General features: G+C 36.6%; 1 protein-coding gene and 1 long non-coding RNA gene across 9 annotated transcripts in view; one reads left to right on the top strand and one right to left on the bottom strand.

Moving 5' to 3' along the window:
* The window catches only part of LOC134759708 (uncharacterized), a 60690-nt gene extending 48427 nt beyond the window's left edge, over positions 1-12263 (top strand). Inside the window, exons 3-4 of the long non-coding RNA XR_010136294.1 lie at positions 8343-8428; positions 12065-12263. This is a non-coding gene — a long non-coding RNA (uncharacterized LOC134759708). The remainder of the gene's footprint in view (positions 1-8342; positions 8429-12064) is intronic.
* EFEMP1 (EGF containing fibulin extracellular matrix protein 1) overlaps positions 1126-19302 on the bottom strand; it is a 57199-nt gene continuing 39022 nt past the window's right edge. For all 8 annotated transcript variants that reach the window (XM_002812017.4, XM_003775919.4, XM_063713673.1 and 5 more), the window contains 7 exons: positions 16077-16199; positions 12194-12313; positions 11072-11191; positions 9407-9526; positions 5471-5594; positions 5191-5386; positions 1126-1752 (listed from right to left, as the gene is read on the bottom strand). In XM_002812017.4, coding sequence (XP_002812063.3) covers positions 1591-1752; positions 5191-5386; positions 5471-5594; positions 9407-9526; positions 11072-11191; positions 12194-12313; positions 16077-16199 — 965 coding nt within the window. In that variant the 3' untranslated portion in view covers positions 1126-1590. The remainder of the gene's footprint in view (positions 1753-5190; positions 5387-5470; positions 5595-9406; positions 9527-11071; positions 11192-12193; positions 12314-16076; positions 16200-19302) is intronic.

The raw sequence follows: 19302 nt of genomic DNA, 5'->3' as shown, positions 1-19302 counted from the left end.
AGACAGGGTAAGAGGAATGAACTCAACAGTCTTGCTGTGTTGTGGCTGGTTGTTGACTCTGCTTCTGTGCTGTCTCTTGGTCAGATCTGTTCTCTCTCCACTGTTTCTGTGCCCCTTTAACCTTTAAGAGCTCATCCCCTACTCTCACAGAAGGAGTTTGTGTTTTGTTCCTTGGGCTTTTGCTGAACTTTCTTTTTGGCAATTTCTGCACATGAGTCAACTCTTTGAGAGGTATTTGTTTTAGCAGCAAGATTACCTGGTGACAGAGGTTATGCATATATGCTGTGAAACTAGATTTAAGAAAAAGTTGGCTGTTTTGTGGCATGATTTTAACTGTCTTTTTGGTTCCTCATCTCCCAGTTTATTTATTAAAAAAAAAATCTAATGGTAGTTCTTGCACTGGCACCTATAACTGATGTTTATCCCAGATATAAAAATTATATTGGGGGCTACTGACTACGCTGAAAAGCCTCCAAAGATTGAGTGATCTTCTAAAAGAATATTTATTTTTATTTAAAAATATGATACATCAAAGTGAAGCAGTGACATTTTAAACAAGGAGACGTATAAAATATTCCATAGAATTGGGTAGGAGGGTAATTTGCTTAAGTTCACTGTCACTCTGGATGCCAGGAATAAAAACCATCATCATTTTCTTCCTCTGTGAGCATCAAGTACGAAGATGAGAAATTTTAGTTATAAATTAGTGAAGTGTTAGGATTTAAATTTTACTTAGAAATTAAAACTTCTCCAGTGAAATACCTTTTATTCATTTTGTTCTGCATCTTGTGGAAGTCCTGATTTCAGGGACATTATTATATTTTCCGAGTTTGCTTCTTCAGGTCAGTTCCAATGTGGTTTAGAAGGAATTTATTTTCTCATATCCTCCCCATAGATTTCTCAATAGTATAATTTTCTAGGGGATATCTGGTTCATTTTGGGAATTCTGGAAAATTTTGCTTACTGTTTTTTACAAAATATTCACAATCTAAAATTTCTGAAAAAATTAAAAATACCCTACAGAAACCAGCATATTGTACAACAATGATTTATTACTATATAATAAACAACCACCTTTAGGCTGGATATGAAAATAAAAACCAACACGAATATGGCAGATCCCCATTTTCTAAAGAAATATATCTTTATTGACCTTTTCCATTTTCTTACAAAGCAGTTAAAAACTCATTCTTACCCTTGCATGCTATTCAATGGTTATGATGGATGCCTCCTTATGAGACTGTTAGTGGAGCTCTAGTAAGTTTTCTTAAGCACCACAGAAGATCATCATTGCTTGGTCCCACTTTTAAAGGAAAGAATCCAAGTTTCACCAGATAGTGTATACTTAGCTCACTTGAAGAAGACCAGTTTAGTGGATTAATGTCTAATTTACATATAGCAATAAAGACAAACTTTGAATCTTTACATATTAAATGCCCACTTTATACCATGGTGTAATTGTTTGAATTATGGGTGAGTGTACAGTATAGAGATGTAGATGCACTAGATATATCTATAAATAAAATAGTGCTTTAAGGTAACAATATTCTTTGGCTGACTTAAATGCCTGTGGTTGACTCTTACAAAAGACTAAAATGAAAATGGCCCCACTATTATTGTCAATCTTAACACAGAGCTTGTGCGGAAGGTCCCTATACTGCTGACTGTCAGCATCTCCAGGTCCACGATATGTTCTCTTGGTCCTGATAATGACTTCACGAGCACAAGCATTGCACTTACAGGACTTGTTTGCTAAAATAAAAGAAAATAGAGAAAGGAAGAGAATAATTTTCTTGGATCGGAGTTTCTATGCTTTGTTAGTATACCTCCTATAAAAATTAGGGGGAGAATTTTGAGGGTGGTATAAAAGAGCCACTACTTGGTCCCTTCTTGGTTTCAACCCTTCTTGGCTCTCATCGCTTGTCTAATACAGTCATTAGCTCCAAGTTTCAAGGACTTGCTTTTTTTTTTTTTTTTAAATAGTTCTTTGTTTTTGATTCCTCCCTCTCTGTTAACATTTTTCTTCACTTTTATTGAGTAGTTGTGGACTTTACAGAGACTAGAGCTTAACTGAGAATCTGATAATTTCTGAACTTGTAAACAAAGTTGTCACTTTTCATTTTCTCAACATTGTGCATCTGTTTACATTCTAGTAAGTAAAGAGAAATGGAAACAGTTTTTCAAGAGAATATGGTAAATGCTAAGATATACGAGGTTATGCAGGGTACGTATGAAGATACATAAAGGGAAGAAAAGGAAGAGCCCTGAAGCACTGAGGGAAAGCTTTTGAATGCCTAATGAGAGTCACCAGGCACAAATGAAAGTTTTGTAAAGTAATATGTTCAGAAGAACTGGGTGCAGTTTCATTTTGATGAAGAATGTGATGGGCTCTTGTGAGTGGAGGGAGATGAGGTTGGAGAGGCAGGTAAGTGGATGTGTGAGTTTGAATGACAAGGGATAGAGTCATGGATTAGGATTTAGCAATCACCTCAATGGGTGGACATTAAACCAAGGGAGAGAATGCTTTGGTTAGGTCTACTTGTTATATACTCATGAGCAGCTTGCAACCCTCTGCTGCAGCAGTCAGCATCTTTCTGATCACTTGTTCAATGTCTTGACTACAAGCTCCTCGGGGGCAGGAACTGGCTTGGCTTTTTTCATTGTTGTGTCTCCAGGATCTTCCATGGTGCATACCTCTTGTAAACAATAGTTATAGGTAATAATAACACCTTGAAGGTGTTGATTGAATTAATTTATTCATTTAAATTTTATTTTAGCATTTGCTATGTGACAGGTACCATTCTATGTGCTGAGGATAGAATAGTGAACCGACAGGTGTAGTCTCTGCTCTCATTATGCTCATATTCTAGTGGATGACATAGTTCAGTGAATACTAGACTAGCTAGTGATAGGGCTAGGAAGAATAATAGTAAGGCTCAGTAAGGGAGCAGAGACACTGGGGCAGTGTGGGGGATGTTGAATATTCAACCTTCAATTTCATGTACTTTCTTTACAATATGTTCTCTTTTCCAGGGAAGATGGTTTTCTCAGTATTTTCTCAAAAGGAATATAAATAAAATTTTATATTCCACATATCCTTTCAAGAATCAGGCTGACTCGTGACTATCAAGAAACCTTCTTTGACAGCCCACATTGATTTTTTGATGTATTTGGACCATGGAATTAAGCACAAAATTGCCCCCCTTCTATTTTCATAGATGTTAACTTTTTCTACACAATAATATTTAAAGCTCCTTGAAATCAGAAAATGTGCATTACATGTCCTTTTAATTCCTCATGACACCTAGCATAGAGCTGAGCATGTAGTAGGTGCTTAATTAACCTAATTAATTAACCTAATTAACCTGCTGTTGATTTTCATGTGTTTCAATGCCCTCTGCACAAGTAGAATTTTAGTGGAGAAACTCTGTAGGATTTGATCCAAGTACTTTTTGAATTATGTGATAAGAAATAGTCTTGAAATGTCTATTTTTATTATTTTAAATAATTTTCTTTCAAATAATTTAACATTAACTCTGGAACTATCAAAACTGTTTTCTATCAGTCATGAGAATAAGGATTTCACTGGAGAAAAACACTGTATTTTGATTTGAAAATATCAAGTCAGTAAATGCACTGATATGAATAATAAATAACTGTAAAAGTGCTATGTTTAATTGCAAAGAAAAAACATGTTGGAACTTTGTTTCACTCTTTGATTATTCTGCTAGAAAATTTTATTTTCTTACATTATGGCTAAAAGTTCAAAATAGAAAATTATTTTTTAAGATTTTGTTTTTAAAAATAATGTTATTTGTTTAGGCTAGAATTAGTTAATTGGTAGTATCTGAATTGTGTAAAATTCATTCAGTGAAAATTTCTTACAAATATCAAGAATATGTCAAATTTAAAATATCAAATGTTAAAGAACTATATTCTTTTTTATTTGAAAAAATAATTGTAATAGATTGCATTTTGCATTGGGTCTTTCTTTTCAGAAGTTGGTCATGAGAAATTAATCATTTTCTAATATACTGGCAAAGAAATAGTATCACATAACTCTGGAGCTATATGGGAAATTAATATATCAAAAAACAGGATAAATGGGTAAACATTAAAAATCTGTAAACTGTATCAGAAGGATGAATTTCCCAATTTAATTCATATTCTCAAAATGAAATATTGGCTTTAAAATTTGATTAAAAATAAAGAGTGCCCAAAGGAGTTTTGAGAAAATTGTAACTGGATGAATAACATCATTAGCATGAAACAGTTACCGTAACTCTGCAAACTGCTTGGTAGGGTGCCATCATTTTCACATGAAGTGGTGAGCTGTATTTAAAATATGTCCAAATTTTAACCTAAAATGAACTTGCGAAGATTTTGTAGGGAGACTGGAAGGCTGAGGCTTTGGGGTCAGGGAGACCAGCTCAGAAGCCACTGAAGGGATCATGGAAGTGACGGGAGCCAGTTTATAGGAAGAGAGACAGGGATGTGAGGAAGCAAAGATAACCCATTGTGAAGAGGGAAATGGCAGAATTCAGAAAGTAGATTTCACACAGGCAATGAAAGATAGGGAGATGACTCCATACTGTCAGCCCAGAAGTTGGCAAGAATGGTACAACTACTGACACGTACTGTGCGGGGAGGTGGGGTCACTTCTCACATACTTACAGGTTTTAGTTTAGGTGTGAATGCAAACTGTCTTGTGAATGTAACAATGATGAATTCATGATGTCTGAAAAACTCTTTAGGAGCTCCAGGAATTATTTTGGATTTGAATTATATGTATGTCTATGCGTAATTAATTAACCATCAATGATTAGTGACACCTACTTGGGGGGTGTGTGTGGGGGGGCAGAGGCAGGGGGATGGGAGGCTTGTATTTTCGTGGTCACACACAACTCTGTCAGAGTCTGCCAAACTTAATATTTGAGTGATTTCAGGGATGCTACTTAATCTTTCTGCATCTCACTTTTCTCCTCTGTAAAAAATGGAGATGAATATTAATATCTATCTGGCAGTGTTACCAAGAGGAATAAATGAAATAATGTACCTGGAAGGCCTTACACAATGCCTACACATAAGACTCTTTAAATGTTTGCTTTCCTTCCACCTGTGGATACCACACAACAACAACAACAAACTCCCATCTTTCTCAATAGTTAAGGCTGCCTTCGGGATACTTACTCGTAGGTAGAACTCTCCATTTTCATTTCCAGATTTAATCCGAAAAGTATTGATGGTGTTGGCATAAATAGTTGTGGCCTGTATCTGGAAGATGTCTGATGGCACAGACCTATCAGATCGGATGCTCATGTATTTGTAGACTATTGACTGGGGCAGTTCTCGGCACATGGCATTTGAGACTGGGCAAACACATCGGCTGTAGAGACAAACAAAAGTATTCAGCAGTTTGGCTTGGTAAGACCAGAAAATCCTCACTTTCAAAAGTTCTGATTTTTCTTACTTCTCTGGTGTTAGAATGTAGGGATCTTGACAAGGATTTCGTGGATAACAACGGAAGCCGCCATGATAATTCCAACACATTTCATCCTCCCGGCATTCATTTGTGGTCTCACACTCATTTATATCTGTAGAGATGTAGGGTCAAAGAGTTTACTAACTAAACTAATGAACTGATCTAATTAAATCATATAACTGGCAGATTCTGTTTGCAAGGAAGGAGGTGTGAGAGCATCTGGACTGTGTTCAACCTGCTTTTAGACACAAGACTGGGTGTTCATTGCACTGAATTCAGGACAGATAGAGCTGAGACATTCTAGGCAGATTAATATGTGTCATTTCATGATATTTTATCAAGCACCTATTGTTCATCTGTTGAATTCAAACCCCAATGTTAACCATTGACTCTGCCTATATGAAAGTTTAAAAAACACCAGTTCTTGTCCTCAGGGACATTATAATTAAGGGAATGTGTATATGGTTACTTAGAAAGTAAAGTGGAATTAAGTAAGAGATAGATAAGTATACTGGGGCATGTGGAGCAGAGTTGGGTAATTTTGCCAGGGGGATTAGGGAAGGCTGAAGGAAGGAAGAGGCATCCCAACGTGGCCTTGAAGGGTGGTAGTTAGATGGAGTTTTCATGGCTGGGGCAGGGAAGGCTTTCCAAGCCGAGAAATCAGGAAGCATAAACTATGAAGGGTAGCTTATCATCTCTTTCAGGAACTTGGGAGAAAGGAAAAGGCTAGAAATGTGGTTTCAGTAAGCTGAAGCATGCTGGGAGTGGATTATACTGTCCAGAGGAAGCACAGCACAAGAAGTGAAACTATGAAGTGTTCCACCTCATAGAGCATAGCAATTTTAGGACTGTAAGGCAAAAGAGGAAGTTAAGGAAGAGGCTGTCAGTGCAGGGAGACAACCCAGGAAAAGGCAATGCCGAAGAAGTCAGAGGGAGAGAGAGTCCTTGGAAGAAGGGTTGTGTTTACCTCAGGCTGGACAAAGATTGACTCTAAATTTGGGAATCAGAAGCCTCCAGATGACATCTGAGAGAACAGTTTTACTAGAGAGCCATTACATTTATAACAACAACAACAATAAAAATAAAATTAATATCTACATCTCTATGTCTGTCTCCCTTTACATTTGAATAGTGATTTATATTTTATTCAATGTAAACTTTTTCTGAATCATTCCTTCTCCACAATGAGATATTTTTATTCATGAATTTACTCATTCCATAAGTAATTTACTGAATCCTTGCTGTAAGCCAAGCATGGGCTAGGTGCTGAGATATGATCTCTTTTGAATTCTCATACCCGGTGTTCTTTTTTAAGGGCCTTTATTGCTTTCTGCTTTGCATTATTGCAATCTACATGTCTAGCTTAACCCTTCTATTAGCTTGTAAGCTCCTTGAGGGCAAGGGTTATTGTACCCATCTTTTAATCCTTTCATCACCTAGCATTAATGCAATAGAGCATCTGGCTTTTAAGAAATATTAAATTGAACTAAGTTGCTCTTCACACAAACTGTGTGGAGGTAGGTGAGAAAGATATTTCCACTTGATATGGATGAAAAACAAATAAGGGTTTAATGGCTCATCCAAGTTCATATACTCTAAATAATTCATGCCTTGACTTTGGAGGAAAAAAAAGTATTTTAGCTTCCAAACTGGCTAAAGTTATCTGGAACTCAAGAACAGACTGGGAAAGCTAGGTAGTCTCCAAGAGACAGTTACAAAAAGTGTCTTCTTGGACTGGCTATGGCTGAAGAAAGAAAACTTAGATTCTTCAGATGAAATCACAATTGACTTATCCTTTCAGTATTTTCCACTTTTTTGAAAAATAAAGATGCTGTTTAGGTACAGGGAAAACTAATACTTATTTGTTATATGGAGTCCAACAGAAGCAAAAGACAACCTTATAATTTCATTTATTACTTCCAGTAATGTAGAGCCTAGCATAATCATCACCTTAATCATTCTGGAAGATTTTTCAGAAATTAATACTGTCAAAATATGTGATGAGTGTGTGTCTATGTGTATGTGTATTCTTTGTCTCTCTGTCTCTCTCTCCACACACACATACACACACACACAGAGTTTTCATTTGTATAGGCCTGTGAAATGAGAACAGTTATTTCATCCACAAAATAAGTCTTTTAGAGAAAGTTAAGAATCCAAAACTTTCAATTTCATTTTATTCCTGTGGACAAGGCTCAGAAGGAATGATTTCTGTAGGAGAAAGCAATTGCTTTATACTTTAGAAGAATGCTAAGTCTTTTCCACAAAAAATGTTTTGGCTTAACCAAACAGTCTGAAGCTGCATATCTTCAACATATAACATTTATGAATCCCCCACTTGCAAGTTTGGTGCATTTTCCACCTTTAATTATAATAGATATAAATGTTTCCAGATAGATAGGCTAGGCAGGTCGGATCCCACCGTGCATTAATCTGCTTCTGTCTTTTGCTGAGCATCAAATCAATTTTTGATCAGAAACACATAGATATTTGTTTGAAGGACTTCAGAGAAATTTGTTAAGACGTTCCACTAGCTAACATTTTCTTGCATGTAATATGCATGTTGAAAGTCTCAATTAGGGTTCAGTAAGTAAAACCATTGGAATGCAATGTTTTCCCACAATTAACATTTATAAAAAGTCTCTAGTAACCTGGAAAGGGTTATAAAGATGTTCATTGTGCAATGAACTACATTCTGATTATGCTCATACTCAGTGGTTGGAGTCTAGTCAAAAAATTGTGTGCCTATTATAAAATCCCAGGTAATGGATTTCCTCTAAGTTAATATTTTCCTGTAAAATCATGATATAGACTGAGAATCCCCAGTGTCTCCTTTCCTTGATCTTTCTTTTCTTAACAGGATCTTTATTGTCCTTGTGTGCCTTCACTCCAACTCTGATTAAAAAGGACTCTCTACAGAAGATTTACTACTGGTCACTTACATTGGTAAGTAAATTTCATAAAAACACCTTGACCTGTACAAGCTTTATAGTTTACAAATTATTTTTATGTATGTTATTCCACTAAATTCCCACAACTCCCTTTTCCAAATGAGGAAGCTGAGGCTCAGAGTAGTTTGATAATTTGTTCAAGATTGTGCAGACTGAATACAGTGGAACTGGGATTCAAACAGGTTTTCTGTCCTCAAGTTTGGTCATTTTTTTCATTCTTTTGTTGCTCTGTGTAAATTTAAGTGTTTGTACTAGCTTTTCCAGGATTTTCTACATTTTTGGTTTTATCTGACAGTCCTTTCCCTGTTAAGAAAGTCTTCAACTACATGCAACATTGGAGGTAGGGTCCTTTTTTTTTAGATATTCCTGAGAGACTCTGAAATCATACCATTGTAGGGAGCTGCCTCTTCCACTTATGTATAGGTGTGAAGATCATCTGAATGTTTATTTTGAAACTGGACCCAAGGTCATTAGCTATTTTGGAGCTAGTAGTTTTCTCTAAAATATTCAAGTATATTTTACGACATATTAGGCTGACTTTTCTCAGCACCTACATTCTTACACAATTTATAATCCTTGTGTTTTAGAGAACTAAGACTGGATGGAGGTATGTTTAACTCACATATTGAGCTTATGCTCTAAACTCAAACTCACAGGTGAAACATTTTAATAACTGAATCTTTTCCAGTGGATGATTTGAAGATGTATCTCAAAGAGATTATGTAAGTTACATAGAATAAATATCAATATTTTATTAAAATTATTTATCTTTTAAGGATGAAAAATGTCGGTGTTAGCATAGAATCACCTCTTTATGAGATGTATATATTTTATGTTGAACAAGGGAAAAAAAAGCTTAAATTGTATATTCAAAGTGGGAAAAATGAAAGTCTATAGGAGAATCCTATAACTTCCTCTTGTCTCTTCCTGGTTAAAACTAAATACCTAACATATGAAAAAAAAATAAACTTACCTTGACATGTTCTACTTCTCACCACTTGGTATCCCTGGGGGCACATACATGAGAATTTCCCAGGTTCATTGACACATTGATATTGACACAGGTAGCTTGAGGTTCTGCATTCATCAATGTCTGTTGAATCAGACAAGAGAAAGGACACAGAGTTGAAAAGTTTGTGCACCACTACTTTGGATATATATATATATATATAAATTATATATAAGATTAAAAATATTTATATTAAATAATTATATATAATTAAAATTATTTATATTTTAAGGAGGAAAAATTATATCTATCTATATATATAAAGAGATCTGGCTTCTAGTCCTATTCCTGCTACTGTGTGACTTGGGCAGATTTCTTAAGTTTCCTGGGTTTCACATACACACACACACACACACACACACACACACACACATATATATATATATATTTTTCTGCTCAACAGTCCAGGGGAAGTAGTACACTTTTGAGGTGAGCTAAAGAGAGTAAAAATATTGCAAATTCTGAAATAGAAATATAAAACTTTATAAGCAGCTAAAAGGCAAATTCTAACAATATCAGCTTATTTCTCTCTATGACTTCATAGCACAAAAAGTTTTTCTTATCATGACTTTTACTGAATCATTGCTGACAATTTGGCTATCCTGGACCTAACTACACTACTGAATTAATTGGCTTGTGGTTGACGGCCTTCATTTTGGACTCTGCAGACCCATCCAGGATGCAGAGTTCATGTTTGTCTTCTCAGAAATTGGGTGACTTTGACGCCAAGTTCATTTGAGCTTTGAATGCCAAGTCCCCTAACCTGTGCAGCTTCCAGAATGACAGCTTGGCAGGATCTGGCCTTCAGGGGAAGAATGCTTTGCATTTCTGAATAGTGATGTCCCTACAGTTTACTCAGAAGGGCAGAGGCAGCTGTCCTGAGGTAGCCTCTTTCAGTTTTGAGTGTAATGGCATGATGTGAGGCCTCTCTCGGTGGGGTTTGAGCTTTGTGTAAAGCTGAGTGAACCGTGAGGAGGTCAGGGACATCAAGTGTCTGTGGCATCCCCCTCAGGATGTCTAATGCCTTTTGAATTATACAACGAAATGTGCACATGCAATGGACTCTGAAGGTCATGAATCTAGTTAAATGGCCCTCCTCTTGTTCATGTGGAAAGTGAAACCCAGGCAACTCAAGAAATGTACCCAAGTCACACAGTAGCAGGAATAGAACCAGAAACCAGATCTCTTGATTTTTATTTTAATGTTTTGACATGCACTTGGCTATTCTGAAACTTAAATGTGCACACCAGTCACCTGGAGTTTTTGCTGAATGTAGATTCAGACTCAGGAGGTCTGGGTTGCAGCCTGAGATTCTTCATTTCTCATAAGCTCCCAGGAGGTGCTGACATACCTGGTCACTGGATAACACACTGAGAAGCAACATGCTAGAGCACCCTTTCTAATTATTAGAGCCAGCCTGCACCTAATATTTCAGTTATTTTTATTTCTTTTCCTTTTTCTTGGTAACACACTAAAAAGGCAATGTAATAACTGAACTACATTAACTGGATTTTAGAACAGAATTCCCATGGGTAAGCATTTGTTTTCATAAACGGGTACATAATCAGATAAAACAACAGCAGTCATAGGAATTGGACTTTATTCCATACTATCTGGGAAGAGTTTTACCTTCACAGTTGAGCCTGTCACTGCTTAGCTCATATCCTTGATTGCACTGACAGATGAATGAACCAAGAATGTTGTAGCACTGCTGAGCACATTGATTGCTGGCATCACATTCATTTATATCTGAAAAAAAGTTTTATATATATATATGTATATGTATATATATACACACACATATATATAGACTTTAAACATATCCTTGCTCTTTTGTACCTATGTATCTGCTGATAAGTGAGTAATTCCCTAGCTGAATTATTTGCCCTGCAGAAGCTCACTGGAGACCGTCCATTTAGGTTTCATATTTGTTGGAACAACTTCAAACATCTGTCATATACTTCTTTTGGAAATACCAAAATATTTTTTCTAGGAATGACAGTTAGTTTGATGTTTGATGAATCTTTCCAAAGGAATTTAATGCTTCTAATAAGTATACATTCCAGTATCTATTTTCTTTTGTTGTTGTTCAGATACAAAATGCCAATTCTATAAATAATTGATATAAGACACTTATACTGATATGGTCTCTCAGCATGCTGTACTGAAGATTTATCTGTGCTATTTATTACTTTTTAAATGGGTTCTGTTAAATTCCATTACAATTATAACATAAGCCTTTGAGACCCATACGGAGTTTTGCAATGCTCTAAAGCACTGAAAATATTGTGAAAAGGCATTTTTCCTACACTAGATTTTTTTCCATGTCATGCCAATCTTTTAATTGTGTGCCGTGACATTGCATTCTGAAAGGGTAGAAGAGGCATGTAAAAATCAGATGCACTTTCAGTGGAAAGTTTATATACTTGAACTTGTAGTAACCCTTTTGGCACTTTCAGCATTATATCACACACTGTTGACTAATTGGTGTATGTATATCAATTGATCTGTACTTTTACATTTGTTGATATATCCACAGAGGAGAACTAAAACCAAAGTTAAAAAGTTTCCCATTCACATCTTGATGTGTTTTAAGACACAGATTGGTTATTATCTTTTAAGCTTTATGATTGCTGAAGGGAAGTCAATGGAAACTATTTACTCAAGAACACAGAAAACTGGAAATACTGCAACATGGCATGGGGTTTCCTTTTGTGCAGAGAGAAATCAGCAAGTTCTCAAAAGGCTTACCTACGCAGGTATAGTTGTTTGCTGCCAACTGAAACCCAGGACTGCACTGGCAATAAAATGAGCCTGGTGTATTCACGCATCTTTGGTGGCAATATGGAGGGATGGTACATTCATCTATGTCTAGGTTATCAGGCACACACACAAAGAGAACCAAATTATTGAATTAGCATTCTCTGAAAAGCATTATCTAGAAAACCTATGTAGAGAAAATCTCTTTTTAAAAGTAATAATTTCCTATTTTGTTAAAATTAGGGTATATGTATTTTAAATATACTTTGTATTCTGAGTTAAGACGTTAAGAACAAAGACTCAATGTTCATGCCATTCAGTGGTAAATAAACTTGGTGGGTGGATTGAGATTTAAAGAAAACAAAATAATTGAGACTATTGCATATATATATAAGATGTCAGTTTGGGGATCTAAAAGCTTATATATAATTACAGAAGTAAAAAAGAACTACTGAAGTGCATGGTGCAGCACAAAACAAAGAAGAAAGAGTTGTGGACTGTGCTCAACTGGTGACCTTGGCTAAGTCACTTACGCCTTCAGTATCTTGGTAAGATACTGCAAGATGTGGATAGCAAGGCTTGCCATGTGTATCTTAGGACGTTTTTGTGTATCAAATAAAAGAACACTGTGGAAGAATAGGATGCTAAATAAGTTACCTCTTGAGAGTGCTCTTTTGACACTTTGATGAAGTGTTCCAGCCTGTGTCCTTCTCATATAAATATTTTCAACTATAAAATGCTCAACTGAGAACTTGCTAAGTAGGACTAACATCTTAGAAGCATAATAAAATTTCATTAATTCATGATTCTACACTTTGTGACAACTTCAACATGGCATGTGTAATTTAAAACAACCATTATGCATATACAATGTAATGCTATATAGTGACACTGCCTTGTGGTAAAACAAAACAAAACAAAACAAAACAAACCTTTATGCTGGGCTCTTTTGGTACTTTAATAACTAAAATTAAGTAGTGTGCTCAAGTGGCCTCAGGATAACCTGAGTTTGAATCTTTGTTCTGGCAATTACTAGCTTGGTCTTAACCTCTCGAGGTTGCATTTCCTCTTCTGTAAGTAGAATTATTGGGAGGGTTACATGACATAATGTAGGCAAAGTTCCTGGCACAAAGCAAGTAAACATAAATGGGAGCTAATAAGCTGCAAGATATATTTGATTTAACTTGAATATTGAAATAAATAGTAAGAAGATATTCACATGGCTTTTCCCCTTCCTTTGGTTCAGGTGTCCGTTCAAATGTCACCTCCTCAGGGTGGCCACCCTTCCCACCAATATAAAATAGGTTCTTCTGCCCTATCTATTCCCTTACCTTGCTTTAGACTTCTTTGCAGTCCTTAACAGTACTCAACATTGTGTTATGTGTTTATTTGCTTCTTGTGTGTTCCCTCACTATAACGCATGGCAAATAAGACCTGTCTTCTCCCCTTGAGGTGGAGGTAGAGGGTTTTTTGTCTGTTCATTGTTAGATCTGGAATAGGGCCTGGCATAGTAGTAGGTGTTCAATAAACATTATTCGAATAAATCGAAACTTCACACTAATTAAGAGCAATTTTAGCATAGTGCTTCCTAGTCCTCAGTACTATCATTAGGTGCTAGTATTGATAGCTAATTTGTATGAATGGTATTATACTTTCTAATAGCTCCACGAGGGCTATGAATTTGTAAAATTTGTTTACTACTATCCCAGTGCCTAGAACAATGCTTGTTACACAGTAAGCCCTCAATAACTATTTGGTGAATACATGATGCATGTCTTCTTAACTAATAAACATTCATTGAACCATTGTTATTTGCTGGCACTGTGTTTGGCACCCCAAGTTTATAATGATAATCAGTATACATATGTTCTGCCCTGTCTGGTGTGAAAGATAGGCATGAAACAAATTATTCCATGGAATGAGAAGATCAACAATAGAAAGGAGTGTATGGGACACAGGGAGCACCATGCTACTTGAAGTGTGGCCTGCTGACTGCTGCTGGTTCATGGGCTATTTGGACCAGTCTGCAATGAATAAATACAGAAACTGAGAGTACATGTTTAGAAATAGCAATTTGACATTACTGCAACATTATTTTTATTGTACTTTACAGAAGTATTGGTCTGCCATAGATTGGAAATTTACAAAAGAGTATCCTTCATCATAATTTGAGAAGTACTGGCACAGGGGAGGAGCAACTAATTATATTTGGGTAAATCATAGCAGGCTTCCCAGAGGAGGTGATCCTAAGCTAGGATTTGATAGTGAAATAAGAGTTTGCCAGGAGGGAATGTTTTTGGTGTGTAAAGAGCTTGTATAGAGGCACCAAAGTGTAAGTAACACTGTGTGATGTGTGTGGGGAACTGGTGGAATAAAGCTGGGGTGTAATATTTTGTGGTGGGGGAGAGGTGTTTATTCAACAGAACTGGACAATGATCAGATTGAGCAAGACCTTTCATGCTCTGTCGAGGAATGTAGACTTGATTCTCTCAGTGAGGGAAGCAGGAGGGGAAGATACATGATTAGATCTGAGTTTAGGAATATTTCCTCCTACCACATTAAAATGGCTGTGACCATATGTTCCATTCTCTTTGATTCACCCCACACTAAGTTGGATTAGTTCTTTTTTCTGTACTTTTTATGCCCTCAAATGTTTATTTTCCTGTCTAATACAATGGCCAAACTTTGTTATCTCTGGAATTTTCTACACACTCTTCTTTTAAATCACAGCTTCATTTATAGCAAACCCTAGGCCTTCCTCAGAGGCTGGGCACTAACCCCAGCATCTAGGCACAGCCCTATGGCAGGCAGAACTGGGCTGGGGCCCACATGGAACTCAGTGTTGACATGTGAACATCAACAGCTCACATTCTCAGGCGAAAACTGACACTGGTTGTCTGTCCCCACATCCTCACCCTCTGTTCCTAAGAGGAAATAAGGCTTCTTCACTGATCTGTGGTAAGAGGGGGTATGTAAATAAATGGACAGTCAGAGTTTCATGCCTAGTGCTGGGCCTCATGATTGAGCCCAGAGTACTGTATTTTACTTCACTATCTGCCAGTTGGCTTCCTCATACTTTGATCTTCCATTCACTCAAAACACACGCATAGAGCCTCCATCACATGGTGGGCACACTTCCTGGACTGGGGAGACCACAGTGACACAAGATGACCTGGTCTTGCTGTCAGAGAGCTCACGCTCTTAGGCCCTCCAGCAGAGGCACATGGTGAACTTGGCTTTGTACTCATGGTACCCTACAAAGGCTTGCAGCATAAAGAGCCTTTAATACCCATCTGTTGACTCAGAATACAATGATAGCAAACAGCTTTACTGCACAGGGACAGGCACTATTCTAAGCATTCCCTACATGAGCTCTGGAGGTAGGGCCTAGTATCATCTCCACAGTACAAGTGAACATAGTGAGACACAGGATTTAAGTAACTTGCTCAAGGTCTCAAAGTGAGCTGGGGTTGGTGCTTGGAATGCAACTCCACCATTTGCTCTATGTGCTGTGCTATGCTATGCTCTGCAGCAGTGAATGGTGAATGAAGCCCACAGTACCAGTGTGTTAGCGCGATGGCCCCCAAAACAGCAAATTTAAAGTTTTTTGTGGTTGTTTTTATTGTCCCATTCATACCCCAAATTTCTGCTCTTGCTTCGTCTAACATTTAACCAACACTTTGTTATCCAGAATAGCTCAACCTTTAAGGTTGTTTCTTGTTATTGTGGAAAATGGATTGGTAGTCTATAAAAGAATAAGGAATTATTGGCTACCACTCTCCAAAGAAACATGAATGCTTCAATTGGAATGCTTGAGGTTGAAACAGTTAAGGTACTCAAGACAGGACCGTGCTCACTGCACTGTGGTACTTACCTACACACTGCTCCCCTCGCTTCTGATACCCAGGAGGGCACTGACATGCGAAGGATCCCCGTAAATTGATGCACACTTGGTCTGCTCTACAGTTGTGCGTCCCTGCAGTGCACTCGTCTATGTCTGTCAGAGACACGCAACACAGAAAGAATTGTCAGTTGTGAAGATGTTGATATTTCCTCCATTTTGCCACTTCTTAAGCTAAATTTTTACTTTATTCTTAAAAGTTTATAATGTTCTTACATTGGAAATGTTTAAAATTATAAATTATTTCAAGTGTTCAGAAAATAATTTTGCAAATACCAGTGAGTACTGCTCAGATTTAACAAATGCTAACATTTTGCCATGTTGGTCTTGGCTCATTTTGTTTTGTTAAGAGACATTTCAGATACAGCTAAAGCCTCACACCATCCTCATCCCTTGACCCATCAGCTACCACTGTCTCGGTAGGAATGAATCCTTCCCTGAGATGTTTTTGTGCTTTCGTTAGACAGGGATGCATCCATTAGAACATATGGTATTGTTTTGTATGTTAAAAATTTTAATAGATTGTATGATACTTGCTTTTTCATCCAACATATTGCATTTGAGATAATTTCCATTGACAGATTTCTAAAAATCTGACTAATAACTGGGTGTAATCAACCTTTAATATTATACATTCCCTGTAGCTGTTTATTTTTGCAAACAGCAGGGTAACATGTATGTATAAATCTTTCACTGCAAATTTCAGAATGCAAAGGATTCAATTTGATCATATTCCTCTAGGCTGTGTAGTTTAAAAATCCATATTTTCTCAAAGCAGTGTACTTCTTGGAATAATTTACTAAATGTGCCTTAATGAGTATGCAGGTTACAGTTCTAGAAAAGTAAAAAATGCTCAGTGATAGCATAATGAACTAGTTGTGAGAAATTTCTTTGGGATCAAAAGGTGATATAAAGTTGTGTGTGTACATTCATATTTACAGTAATTATAAGTAAAATCTAATTTTGCCTTATCTGTATCACTTTTATATTCATTTGGCTCTCCTATCATGAAGTTAAGTAGTACACAAGAAAGGATCATATAATTTCATCATTCTTCAACAACCACTCTAAGCTTCATTAACAAATATCATAAAACTTGTGATTCCTAGATGACAATTTTTGTATAAAAACTAAAATACTACCCTGGGTCTACCACAGTGATGATTTAAGACCCCGGAGGCAGATTTCAGGGGTCTTAGATCATCACTGTGGCAGACTCATAGTAGTATGTTGGAAGAAAAAGTAGGGAAAGAATCAATAATAAAAAATTTACCCAATTTCTGTCTTCCCTCTAAGAATCTCAGAGAGTAGCCCCTGAGGTTGGTTTGCCTTTCACTTTTCTGTATGTTCAAGGAGGACTGCCACATTTACACTGTGCAGTATAATAATATATGAAGTTGAGACTGTAAAAGGGTTGTCCTCAGAAATCAGCTTCACTTAGCTGGGTGGGGAAATGATAAGAGAGATTCTTTTGATAAGAAAGAGGGAGGGGAGATGAAAAATACTTGAGTGATGTATGGCTATTTATTGGATAATAATCTATAAAGCATCCACTTACGTAATTCTTTGAACTTGGTTTTAAAGTTTTGGCTAAGGTTTTTGTTATTTTGTTTTGTTTTGAAATTTATTATAATTACTACTAGTATTATTTTCAAGTCAGTGATTATCTGTCCTTTTTAGGTACTATGAGATGGTGCAACAATCTTGCTTTGAAATTATCTGCTGTTTTTTATCTTTTATTATTTTCTCAGATGCACTTGATGAAAACCTTTCTACTGGGGTTTCTTCAGAGCTTTATGACTCGTTAATGCAGAAATGACAGCAGAATATCTATTGTTTTATGTCAAGAACATTTGCCAGCATTTGCAGTGATAATAGTCCTGAGAGATACGGCAATGTTAGATTCAGATGTGGCAAGTTTCCTCTGGCAGATGATCAAGGCCCTGGGCTGGCTGCTGCATTTTCTAAGGGAGGCCTCAGCAGTGACTGAGGCTTTTCTTTTTGACATCTATCTGCAAACTGCCTCCACCCCGCTGCATTCCTACAACTGATGCCCTATGACTTCCTTCCTACTTTCTTGTTGCTCATTTCTTAGTGTCTGATAAATAGGCTAACATTTCCAGTGGAATTAATATATCATTAAGTAGATTTTAAACACAAAAACCTGTGCTACTCCTTCTTAAGAATGAGGTCTGTTTACTTTCTGAGTGGGTTATTTAATAAAAATATTAGGTGAGTTAAATTAATAAAAACAAACAACAACAAAAAACAAATACCACTGTGCTCACTGCCACTACTTTCCTCCCCTTTCTCAACCAAAACCCAAACAAAGCTGCAACAAGACTTGCCTCACCTAGGACTGACTGGTGATTACACATTTTACTTACCGGGACTCATAAAATTGTCAAAAAAGTGACCTCTGTGACCAGGAGGCAGCTACTAACTACATTTCCATTTATGGCTTCTCTGGCTGTGGTTTAGAATATTTATCCTCTCCTTTGCTGTTGATGGTTTATCTAATGCTAAAGGCTATAAACAGACTGAATTTCTTTGACCTATTTTCAATTATATTAATGTCAATTTATTAGTTTATTTAAATAACACAATTTTATTATTTTGAAACTTATACTTTGAGATCCTGGAATTACTTATTTACACATCTATACAAAGTCACATAAAATTATTATACATTGTTAAATTCTGTTATGTTTGGCTTTTCTACTTCTATGCATTTCCATTTGCCATAAATACCAGAAAGCTCACTATGATACAAAAATTACTAAAATGGACAATGATGTCAGAAACTCAAAAGCAGAATACCCATCCCTGTGCAGATGCTCTGGAAAAGCTGGCTCTCCCAGGAGTGTTGATGACAGTCCACTGCCCTCTACTTGCTCCTGACTTCCCATAGTGCAAACACAGCCTTTTGTAGGTATCTCCATGGTGTGTAAGAAAAATCAGTTTCCTACATTTGTATGGGAGAATATCTGCATTAGCAAAAGCAATGCTTTATTTATAAGGGAAACTACTCAGGTCAGCCATGATTTTCCTGAAAATCTAGGACAAATTACTATGGGGAGAAATTTTTTGTTGTTTTTGCATGATTATAATTTATCCTTGGCAGTTAAGCTCACTTGGTTTTTCAGGCAGTCAGTTAATAAGTTTCCTGGGACCTGGACCCAAGCTCTTTGGGTGGGGG

The sequence above is a fragment of the Pongo abelii genome, chromosome 12 (genome assembly GCF_028885655.2).
Source record: "Pongo abelii isolate AG06213 chromosome 12, NHGRI_mPonAbe1-v2.0_pri, whole genome shotgun sequence".
NCBI lineage: Eukaryota > Metazoa > Chordata > Mammalia > Primates > Hominidae > Pongo > Pongo abelii.
Note: the sequence above shows the minus strand (reverse complement) of the source record. Positions and strands in the feature narration are given on the sequence as shown.